Source organism: Bombyx mori, chromosome 19, assembly GCF_030269925.1.
Source record: "Bombyx mori chromosome 19, ASM3026992v2".
In the NCBI taxonomy this organism is placed as follows: domain Eukaryota; kingdom Metazoa; phylum Arthropoda; class Insecta; order Lepidoptera; family Bombycidae; genus Bombyx; species Bombyx mori.
Window position 1 is genome coordinate 12,686,520 of NC_085125.1, and position 12,485 is coordinate 12,699,004.

At 37.8% G+C, this 12,485-nt stretch overlaps 2 protein-coding genes across 3 annotated transcripts in view; one reads left to right on the top strand and one right to left on the bottom strand.

Moving 5' to 3' along the window:
- LOC105841346 (elongation of very long chain fatty acids protein 7) overlaps positions 1 to 11,193 on the bottom strand; it is a 33,757-nt gene extending 22,564 nt beyond the window's left edge. Inside the window, exons 1-3 of one of the 2 annotated variants that reach the window (XM_062674108.1) lie at positions 11,011 to 11,193; positions 10,232 to 10,366; positions 554 to 744 (exon numbers count right to left, since the gene is read on the bottom strand). In XM_062674108.1, the coding sequence (XP_062530092.1) occupies positions 554 to 744; positions 10,232 to 10,280 (240 nt within the window). In that variant the 5' untranslated portion in view covers positions 10,281 to 10,366; positions 11,011 to 11,193. Of the gene's footprint in view, positions 1 to 553; positions 745 to 10,231; positions 10,386 to 11,010 lie in introns of those variants that run through there. The other variant, XM_012688733.4, reaches the window with a different exon arrangement.
- Positions 1 to 12,485, top strand: part of LOC101736036 (oxysterol-binding protein-related protein 9) — an 88,935-nt gene that overhangs the window by 23,561 nt on the left and 52,889 nt on the right. Inside the window, exon 2 of the mRNA XM_012688729.4 lies at positions 11,897 to 12,025. Within this exon, the coding sequence (XP_012544183.1) occupies positions 11,897 to 12,025 (129 nt within the window). The remainder of the gene's footprint in view (positions 1 to 11,896; positions 12,026 to 12,485) is intronic.

Consider the following 12,485-nt stretch of genomic DNA (forward strand, 5'->3'; position numbering starts at 1 on the left):
TTCACTCTACAATACGGATTGAAATAGTAAGAATTTGACAGAACGATAAGAACTGACTTAGGCTTAGTTAAACTCATATTAGAGATACATGTAAGATACTAAACAATTTCTTTGGTGTTACATTTTATAAAGGGAATTTTTATACAGGACGACTGTAATAAAAGCCGTTTTTAAATATAAAGGTAGTACTCGTGACTCCCAACAGAATAAGTTATATTTCGTGCATAAAAAAATACATCGTTCAAGATACTGATACACAAGACGCAATGAACTGAATGTAACACGCACAAAATATCAAATAATGCAAGGATCGATGAGTGACTTGGGCTTAGTTTGAACATTACTTTTTTCAAACTTTACAAACTTTTTGTTTGCAGTTGTGTCATAACTACATTTTCGGTTCGGTTCAGTCACCAGTATTACCTGCACTGTATAAAATAAGTGATCAATAAAGTTATTATCGATAATATCTTTATTGGCATTATATTCAGCAGAAGACAGTGATATTGTAAATTTTCTATTTGCACAAATTCAATTAACGATAATCACTCACCCCCCAAGCAACGACCAAGTTGAAAACAATCATAGTCACGTTGTAGCTTTTTATAACGCCTTTCAAACTGTAAGGTCTCTTGTTCCTCATGTAGATGGGCAGAATAAACTTGATGAGCAGCAGATAAGTCGTTAGGATCGCCACGATTGGCCATGGTGACGTCATGAACAGCCAATCTTTGACCCTCTGATCTGGGAACAAAAGCAATAAGCATTCAAACATTTCTGTACTAACAAAAGTACACAGTATTGGGTAACTTGGTCCTTGACTAATTACTAAGCTAGTTTGCCAACCCAAGAATGCATAAGAGGACAATCTCATAATAATAATAATAACTGGGAAATAATTACGCACAGTCATCTGGCCCAAATTTAGGATTCGCTGTGTTATGGGTACCAGAGATTGATAAACATACTTATATAAGTTTAAATATATACATATATAGATAATACACACCCACAAAAAGAGCAAACAAACCTATTCATCACACATCGTTTGCCCGATATGAGAATCGAACCCACGACCCTCGGGCCAAAAGACAACAAGGGGTGCTAACAATTGCACTACCAAGTCAGTCTTAAAACCACATGTAGATTTCAGTTTGATTGAAACAATACATGTTGTCGTAATTGTTCTATTGATCAGAACTGAAGATATATTTTGACAGTGTAGATTAGCAGAACAACATTATCTAACTATATAGATATTTAACCCCATTGATACTATAGAAGAAATCTAAAAAACAAAGGAACCAGCTTATAAGATATATTATCCATATAAGTATAACCTAATATTGCATTGATGAACTAATGAAGCAAGGCCTTAAGATTAGAACGGTTTTAATCATGATCTCTTTAACTATTAAGTTAAAATATTTACGTAACACTCGTGACCTAACATGAGGCGCTATAAAAATGATGTAAATCAAATAAAGGGCTTTCAATTTTAATACCCAATCGCCTAAATAAAAACGTTTGAAGGCCTTCGCGTTGAATTGCATTCGTGAAGACCACGCAGATGACCAATACATTCGAAACGACCTAGATTTAGCAATGTGAATTGCATCGTAACGTATCCGCCAAGCGCTAAACGACTCGAAAGGAGCGGGCTCCGTATAAACTGGCTCTAGTTTTATGGACGTCTGCTGATGTTGAAGGGATATATTTTGTCAGTAGAATGATCTGCTTTATTTAACCTTGTGTTTACTATAGTAGAAGATAAAAGACCAAAACTAGCTTTTGTAGCTATTTTATATTAAGTATTATAACATAAGGAAGGGAAGATAAGAAAGTATGGAGGAGGCTTTTACCCAAATAGAGGGCCAAATCTCATAAGTAATACTTATATTAATAATTAATTAAGTATAAGTAACCTTTCTTAAATTTAAGCAATAACTTACTAAGAAACATTGTAATACATATATATCGAAAATGAGATTTGGATTAAATGGCTTTATTGTTTATTAACATAAGGAAGGAGATAGTTTTTTGATATTAGATATTCAACAGTTTTTGCAGTTGCGGAAACTCGAATATTTTTGTGATTAACCGTTTTATTTTTTTGATAATGTGCGCTTTTGTCCCCCAACGGTGACCTATTTGGATTACGTTCTTTCTACTAATTGGATTTTCGGATTGTTGCATTACAATCTCTATAATATACAACTACGCATTTTGATTTATCATCATCTTCTTTTGGCCTTTCCCTGTTCGACTAATTTAAAACCGATTTCTCTTTTTCACTTCTTTAATCAAACATCCCGCCAATTTCAGATTTCTTCTCATATATCAGTATAATAATATTATTATGTCAAATTTGTTTTCCTACAATATCTTTCAGGCTTACCCTATATTTTCTTTCAATGTTAATAATTATTCTTCTGTTTGTACTGTAGATATAATGAATAAAAGTACTTTCACGGTTTAAGCTAGTGTTTTTATTGTCATTATCAGTCGTCTGTGACCACGAAAACTGAAAAATATTAGAAATGTCGGAAATGAATATTGAAAATAAAAAATCGAAATTAAGTCGTAAAAGTAGTTTTGATTATGTCTAAAACTCTCAAAACCTAAAAAAAAATTAAAACTATGACTATAAATGTAATATTTTTACATGAATCAAACCTTTTAAACTTCACCGGTATTGTGACTATATCTTTTGTAAGATCTTTAAATATGGTTATCGATCTATCCATTTGCATTTAATCAATTCTATACTGGTAGGTATATATTTTTGACATATCTGGCAAAACTGCATTATTTATTCTCCTAAATATTTCATATTAACGTTCTTTATAATCAACTCGTTCACTAACTTTTGATAATCAATTTCAACAAAAAATTATTTTCACACAAACTTAAAAAAGTGGGTATTAGTAAAAATAATTATTAAAAGTTAAACAGCAACATGGTAACCGTACCCTAAAATCGATTTAGCATCAATTTGCACAGCTCTTGATCGCTCCCATTATACGTGCCGACATAAATTAATCTACATATTTCATTCGAGTTTTATCGCCGAGTCGGAACGTTAAAAATACAAAAGACCATCTAATTGTATTAGAGTATGTTTTGTAACCGGTGAAAGGTCCCGACGCTTCTGCGGGTCACCAGCGGGAGACAGGTCGGTAGATTTACTTGACGCCCCGATATAATCTGCACTAGCTCATTTGTGAATGCTGAGCTAAAAGGTTTTGCCGTTTCGCAAGATGGTACTGACTCACCGTTTGCATTTGCAAATTCCAAATGAATTTAAGTTGCCCAGTTTATTTATTCGGTTTCTTTTTTATCGTTAAATAGGTGGTTAGGGAACTTGTCTCTATATTATTAAAATTATGTTAATTTGTTTACCGAAAGCTATAAATATCTCAATGTAAATAAGGCCATCCACTTTAATACATGTAGACGAAGTCTGACGTGACTACTTTGTGGCTCATTCAGTCAAAAACGTATCGGGAATGACTGGTTTGTTTATGGTTCCAAGTTCAGCTCAGTTTTTAGTTATATCATATCTACTTAGTATTGCGAATTTCATAATAGACAAAAACATTCGAACAAAGAGTTTGTCATAAAATTTGCATCCCCAATGACATTATGCAGAAGGCTTACGATGGATCGACTTTAAAACTTAGACTTATGACTCTATGAGTGGTATTAAGTGTTCAAAAGCAATCGAGATGTGATGGAAGATTCTCCTCGCTCTAGTCATCAACCTCTGCAGCTGAAGTTCTTCACTTTATCGCAAAAGTGAACGAAATAAACCATGCCAAAATCGATCAAAAGTCTTGTTGGCTGTTTTCTTTGACTGTCGCAATATTCTCTTTTCTTGCCGGAAGGTCAAATGGTAATTGTAAATAAATAAACAGTATTTTTGAGCTTTATACATCGCTTAAGAAAGAAAATTCGAAGAATAAGGGGAGATTTGGGGAAAGAAAATTCTTGGATTTTGCATCACGTTAATGCACCTTCGCAAAATCATTATGAACTATTTTTTTACCAAAAAGGTAACAATCACCATCGAGCAACCACCTTATTCAACAGATATGGCTCCAGCTGACTTCTTTCTTTTTCCTAAACCGGTTTTCATTCGGTAGAAGACATAAAGGAGAATTCGCGACGAGAACTGAACTCAAGTCCTGAAAAAGCGTTTAAAAAATGTTTTGTTGATTGGATCATTCGTTGGCGTAAATGTATCGTTTCTGAAGCAGCATACTTGGAAGATGATTAAATAAATTTGTCTGAATAACTACATTTTGTGTATTACTGCTTTTTTCCTGGTACCCTCTTGATAGAGAGAGAGTATGTAGGAAAAATAGGTTAACTTACACTTGTGAGTTTGTAATACGCTCCACCGCTATTTTTTTTATTGCCCTTGTAGGCAGACGAGCATACGGCCCACCCGATGGTGAGTGGTTACAGTCGCTTATGATCGTCAGCAATGTCAGAAGCAGAGCCAAGCCGCTGCCTACCGTTAAGTACTCTCTGCAGGCCTCCTTTGATGAAGGTTTATATCCGTATAAAAGCAATTATGGTATATCGTTGGTTGTATCTCATACCTTGCTTCATATAACCATAAAGTCTGTTATATTACGAATAAAATATATCGAATCCCCTGCATATTTTTATCTTCGTTTACAACAACGATTCATGTAAACAAAATATAATACAATCTACTTTTATAATATAATTTCGCTTTCAAAATTTCATTATTTCTGACGTTTCGAATATCTCATACTTTCCGTGGTCACAAATGGCGGATAGGAATGGAATTTTGCGAAATAATGTACCGCCAGATTACTGCTTCAATTTAGTAAAGACTGTAGAATTGAGGAAAACAAGGAAAATAACGCTTCGGTAAATTGCTAATAACTTGACTTAATGCCGAAGGCGCTTGATTCCCGTAATAAAACCGCAAAATGTCAGACGTGGTAGCTGAAAGCTACGTAAAAATAATCGTAAGAAGCTCACTTGACATTTTGGTGATAAGGCGTCGGCCGCACGGGAAATATAATAAATAATGCTCAGAGCTGTTTTAGAAATTCATTCGCGTTGTTTAAGCTAACACTTGAATAGTCTTATTGGGAGATCCGATATGAACATGATTTATACATTTTTTTAAATAGGCAGTTGAATAAGTTCACCTGGTCGTGAATGATTATTGGAGCCAATAGAAATTAATGCAACCTTAAGGCAGTCAACATCACCCAGGCGCATGTAGTCTATCTGTGCTAGTCCGAAGTTTTTCTATAACTCTCTAAAGCAAGCCTTAAAAGAGCATGAAATAAGTTGACATATAGTAAATAGCTTTTTTATTGCTTAGATGGGTGGACGAGCTTACAGCCCAAGGTGTTAAGTGGTTACTGGAGTCCATAGACATCTACAATGTAAATGCGCCACCCACCTTGAGATGTAAGCTCTAAGTATAGTTAACGGTTACCCCACCCTTCAAACCGAATCGTATTACTGCTTCACGGCAGAAATAAGCGGGGTGGTGGTACCTACCGGTGCGGACTCACTACAGGTCCTACCACCACTAATTACGCAAATTATAGTTTTGCGGGTTTGATTTTTATTACACGATGCTGTTCCTTTACCGTAGAATTATGTGATTCTCTTCGGTTTTAACAAAACTTCGCCACATTTTTACTCCCTGCTAAGAAATAATAAGCTATATTTTTATTAGTAAAATTTACATAAATATTTGGTGTACAATAAATAGTATAGATATTTATACCCAGCATAAGGCACCAAATAGGAATAATAAGGCTACTCGAAATGGGCCGCCGATAGGCTCAGGAATGCTCGTCTTCCTTTTGCTCCAATATCTTGCTATAATGCACTGATACAAAACAAAGCGGGAAAAACAACTCCTCTTCCCTGAGTCTGACCATCTCCTCCCATTATCCTTCTCTGGATGATGTTTCGCCATCTTCCTCTGTTCTTGGCGGTGTGTGTGACATCGTAGACTGTGGTATCCAGAGTGGTGCGGATTTGGTCGGAACAGCGTATTGGATTGCGGCCACGAGGTCAAACAAATTTATTTAATTTAATTTAATTTTAGAGCAAAAGAACACGAGGAAAAAAGTAGTGCAGCTTCAAACGATGGTCATAACATTTGGCATTTTGGTATCGGCATAGAGTAGCACTACCAGATTTCTTCGTATGAGTGAATGGGTAGCAGCATTTTCTGAGTGTTATAATAATAATAATAAGCCATTTATTTCTTGCATTTACGAAGTTTTTTAAAAATAATAAATGTAAATGTATGTATTAATATTTAGGATGCAAAATAAGAGGGTTTTGTAATGAAACAGTTGTTGTAAAATTTAGTTAGCCAGAACCCCGAATTGGGTAAAGGTCTCCTCCCGAGATGCCCGGGCGTCTCTATCCTGTACTACGTCTATCCAGTTTAGGCCAGGTGTTCGTTTGAGGTCGTCTTCCCATCTGGTTAGTGGTCTCCCTCGACTTCTCCTGCCCGTTGGGCCGCTCCAAGATGTTACTCTCGCAGTCCATCTCTGGTCTGTATAACTTGCGACATGGCCAGCCCATTTCCATTTTAGTTTTAGTGCATAAATTAGGGTGTCGGTCGCGTTAATGGTTTTTCTTATCTTAGTATGTCATTTTGAGCATACTCCTTTCCACCCCCCTATGACAGGTCCTGATTTTGTTTGTTGCTTTAGAGGAGAACTTCCACGTCTGGCACCCATACGTCAGACATGGTAAGAGACTAGAGTTCATAACTTTTGTTTTAATGTCTGTGGGCATATTACTTTTGAAAATTTCTTTTAGGTTCCAATATTTATTCCATGTTGATTGAGCCCTTCTTTCCATTTCTAGTATGTCGCTGTTTTTGGCAAAACTTAGCAATTTTCCCAAGTATATGTATTTCTCAACATATTCTAGTGGCTCTCAATTGATTATTATAGGGTTTTTCCATCTATTGTTGGTCATTATCTTGGTTTTAGTAAGGTTCACCTCGAGCTCCACCTTGGGACTGGCTTGGTGTAGAGTCTCTATCATGCGTTGTATCTAGCCGGCCGTCTCTGACAGAAGTGCTAGGTCGTCTGTGAACCTAAGATGACTTAAATATTCATCTTTTATACAAAGTCCTATTCTGTGAAAGTCCAGCTTGCCAATGATGTTTTGCAGGATTGATATAAATAGTATTGGGGGAATGGGGTCCCCCTGTCTTACTCGTCTATTAATGGGAAAACGTGGGCCGATGGACTCGAGTTTGATCCTTCCTTTATTGTTATTGTATATACTTTGGATAGTTTTTTATATATAATTCTTCAACTCCTTGCTCTGCCAAACTTTACTATATGCTGTTGTGCGAAACGGTGTCGAAAGCTTTTTGGTAGTCAGTAAAAGTTATACATAAAATTCTCTAGCGCTCTTGATATTTTTCTATTATTAACTCTATTGTATGGATGTGGTCAATTTTAGAAAAGCCTTTTCTAAAGCCCGCTTGTTCTACTGGTTGTTTTGTTTGTAATGTTTTACTTATTCGTGTTTTAATAATTGTAGAGAACAATTTGTAGAGGCTAGGAAGTAGGCTGATTGATCTAAAGTTGCCAATATTTTTAGGGTCTCCTTTTTTATATAATAATATAATGTTTGCTTCTGACCACTGAGTGGGAGTTACAGAGTGTTGGAGTAACGAGTTAAAGAGTTTGGCTAACGGTGCAGCCAGAATTAATTGAGCAGCTTTCAGTGCTTCGTTTCTAATGTTGTCGGAGCCTTTTTTTTTTCGGGTAGAGGGCCGAACCTCCTACGAGGTCCCCGCGCAAAAGGGGCGCGCGGGGTATGTGAGACTCTACGATCTGCATGATGTTGTGAGCAGACCGCGGGCCCAAGGATTTTAGGGCCCACCCACTAAACGACTCCCCTGCACTCTTACACCCGACGTCCGATCCCCTCCGAGGTCAGAACCCGGATGAGGTAGGGGGGTTACCGCGGTCAACACTACAACCAGACGGCGCGGCTCACCCTAAGGACGCCCAGCCGACGGAGCCTTCGAGGCGAATCGAAGGCTCTGAAACGTCGGTCGTCTCGGTACGGCAGCCCGTCGGGCCGCCCAGACGGTGCCGCTGGTGTCCCGGAATACCCCGCTGGACCAGAACCAGCCTGCCGGGTCGGGACGCGATACACCGTCGACCGGTCGCTCTATTTACTCCACGGCAGCGCGCTAGAGTGCTGGTAGCGCGCCGCGCGGCCTCACACCCTCAGGTCGCCCCATGACCTTCACCGGGGGTTCACTCAGGCCGCTACCTACAGGGGCCGGGACGTACGGGCGTATTCCCGCCTCCGGCCCCCGGCTCGACGGCGACGGATCGGTGCGGATAGAGAAGAGCTCTTCCTCTCTCGCTCCGCCGCTTCCTTCTGCGAGGTGGTGGACTCGCAGAAGTCGACCATCGCCTTCCAGGACGCCTCGCTGCCGAGCATCGTATGTTGTCGGAGCCTGGGCTTTTTTCAAGTTTCAGTTTTTTTATTGTTTCTATAACTTCGGTTTCATTGATTTCTGTATATTTTCTGCACGTAATTCGAATAATTCGGTTTTTGCTAGTAAGGCGTTTTGTTAGCACTCACAATTAGGTACCACTATACTGCCTCATTCGCGATGCAGTGTGGTTTAAATGGTAAGACAGCTATTATACAATTGAGACTTAGATCTCTTCTCTCAATATTGGTGGCGGCATTCACGTGGTTATGTTGTGGGGGGTAGCTATCACAGAACAAGAAATTTTACAGATGCCGGAATCTCGCTTAGATATTTTCAAGATAAGCTTGCGAATATGCAAGATCCGAACAACAACATGTGGACCGACGGTCTACCGAGAATTATCACCAGCTCGATGGAAGATCTTCCCTTTATCGTATACCTTTCAGGGTGTCTTTAAATCCGGTAACCAAACATGAAATGGTAGCCTATTTATCAACAGACGATTTCTTGCCGTAAATCAATCTCGCGTTCTGCTTCGAAAGATGGGACAGCCGTCAAACAATACATAAGCAACGTTATATTAGGCCACCTTGTATTTTATTATATCTAAAATCACGAACCATCGGCTATAGCCAGCAGCAGGTCAATAAATCACTACAAATTTATACGTAGATTTGCTAATTAATTTATATATTTAAATGAAGCTGGTTGAACTTTCCACCCCGAATACGTTAGTTCGCAAATGAAATTTAATCAAGAAAACTATATATTAAACTAAAGTATGTTTCTACATATGGTAACGCGCGTTATTGATTTGAAGCGATCTCTACCAATATCTTGGCTAATTCTGCCGCGAAGCAATTGCGCTTCGGTTTGAATGATGATGAAACTAACATCTATGAAGCTCTGAGGACCACAATGCTAAGAGCTGTGAGCTTCGTCACTTATCTACGCCAAAAAAATGTAAAAATTATCTTTGATTGAAGATTTATTTTCGAACTGTCGAGAGATTAGAGTATACGCAATACCAAATTCCTGAAATTGTAATGCGTGTAAAGTAACTCTCTTTTTTCACCTACCTATTCACTGGTTGCCTAATGGGCTATCCCATCTACGACCGAACGGATAGGTGAACTCACGGGCTCAACCTGAGCCTGAACCTGAACCTTGTCAACAGCCCTATTAAGAGCAGTTCGTCGCAGAAAGACCACCAGATCGGAATCGCGACCTACTAAGAAGATCCGGCAAGAAACTTTTGTTTTTATGATTGAAGGATTACTAGTGGCCCGGAGGCCTTCCCAGTTTCACCAGGACAGGCAAGAAACTCAGTGGGCTGTGTCTATGGGTCGTAATTCTCGAAACCAACACGTTTTATGAAAAGACAAGCCGCATTATCATTCGCTAAATAAAATTTATTACTTACGATTTTATTATTAACTAGCTGACCCGGCAGACTTCGTAGTGCCTCAATCGATAAATAAAAGACCTAAATTTTTGTATAAAATAAACAAAAGGAATCCGTCCGACGGGGGACACATCAAAGGGAAAATAAATATATTATTTTTATTTCATTCCGAGCATTTTCATATTTATCTACCTTTTAAAGCTTCTCTGGACTTCCACAAATAATTCAAGACCAAAATTAGCCAAATCGGTCCAGCCGCTCTCGAGTTTTAGCGAGACTAACGAACAGCAATTCATTTTTATATATATAGATATCAAAATAGTTGTACTCACCCGCTCTATCGTAGAAAACTGTGTGGTAATATTTTCGGAGCCACTCCATTCTTCACGTCTTCGAGTAAGTACTTGGAGTAAATAAGTCCAGTTACTTATGTAGGTTTGCGTTAAATTATTCATATACAGCGGGTACTATAATGGAATAAAGCGGGGAAAAAATAACTAAATAAAAAGCATCGACTGGTAGGGTAATATAACGTATTGCCAGACCACACGGCTTACCCCACAACCTCCAGTAACCACTTAACACCAGGTGGGCTGTGAGATCTTCCACCCATCAAAGCAATAAAAAAAAATACTTCGCAACTCATGCGCCTGCACTGATTTAATCATTGCTATCGATATAGACGTCTTAGGAAGACGAAAGTGGTGTCATTTGAAAGCTAACAATGTAGACAATCAATTTATAATACATTTTATTCAATATCTTTTTCACAAAATAACAAAAAAAGTATTAATAAAATAAAAATTCTAATTTTTTATTGCGTTTTTTTTTATTTTTTTCATGAAAACCAACCCTTGTCAAGCTAATTTTTTTTAATTGTTTTCTCATAATACAGGCTATTTTCATCAAATACTCTTTACATCAAGCCTTAAGTGTGATAGTTCAAAAGTTGCCGTGATTTAAATGACACATTGTATAATGCAAAAAAAGGAGCCACCAGTATTGGATATTTTAAATGAAATTAGTTTGGACTTTATTTAAACGATAAACTTGTTTTACATAAAATTCAGCTTCACCGATAATTATCGATTTAAATATAAGCAATACTTACTATAATACGTGATCAGCTTTAATTTATAATAATTTATTTATGGCTTATATACACGAATGAATATTATAAATATTCAATTATTATGAACTAGCTGTTTCCCACGGTTTCACGTGTGCTGTATTTGTAATTCTGACAAATAAAACTAGTTGCACTCTCTCAGGACACGATGGTTCTTGTGTCACTATCAGTCAATGTCTAGATACAGTAGATAAATTACTACATCGAATTTTGATAAAGATAATCAGATGTTCCGTAATTAGAATAAAACAATCTAAGTAAAAAAATATTCAATATCCAAACCGCGGCTCGACTTTTTAATAGTAATGATATTTTTTTTCCTTTTTTTTTATTGCCCTTGTAGGCAGACGAGCAGCATACGGCCCACCTGATGGTTTGTTTTTTTTTGCTTAGTTGGGTGGACGAGCTCACAGCCCACCTGGTGTTAAGTGATTACTGGAGCCCATAGACATCTGCAACGTAATGCGCCACCCTCCTTGAGATATAAGTTCTAAGGTCTCAGTATAGTTACAACGGCTGCCCCACCCTTCAAACCGATACGCATTACTGCTTCACGGCAGAAATAGGCGGGACGGTGGTACCTACCCGTGCGGACTCACAGGAGATCCTACCAGCAGTAAAAATTGTGGTGAGTGGTTACCGTCGCCCATGGACTTCAGCAATGCCAGGGGCAGAGCCAAGCCGCTGCCTAAATGAATAGGAAAATTTTAGAAGGAAATCGATTGTCCCGAACCGGGTTAACAGATTTAGGATAAAACAGCGTGTAAAAGAGTGTGTAACACCAAAATAAGAGTTCCATTAATATGGATCGAATTCCTTCTAAGGTAGTAATTTTGCTAATTTTTGTATTATTTATTATCTTTTCTAGTCAAAAGAGAAGATGACAAGAGGCGTGAGACGTGGCTGCGTGAGACTCCGAGCGGCTGTTATCGGTATAGATGATGAAGATGATTCAACATTCACGATTACCGTCGATCACAAGACTTTTCACTTTCAGGTATGATAGATAATCTGTACCATTGTATTTCCTTGCAACACTAAGATTAAAAAATCAAGAGACAATCATTGTAGAAACTGCACAAATAAATAAACACAACCAGGTGGACCGTGAGCTAAATATACTATTCTAGCTGTATCCGTCCGCTTCGCTGGGCATTTAAAATTATCATTATTATTTCTCACCCCCACAATGATTCTCATCATTAACGTCCCCGCAACTGGTGTAGGGAGTCCAACACTCATATAAATATAAGGCTATTCATTAAGTACATGTATTTTCTACATGGATACCAAGTTTCAAGTCAATCGGATGCACGGTTCAGTAGTTACAACCACTGTAGATTTATATATTAGTATAGATATGGTCGTTCCGGTATTTGGAAAAAACCTTTCGTTACGAAACTTGCGATGTAAACATTTGTACATTTTACTGATTGTATACTAACCAATTGGTAGCT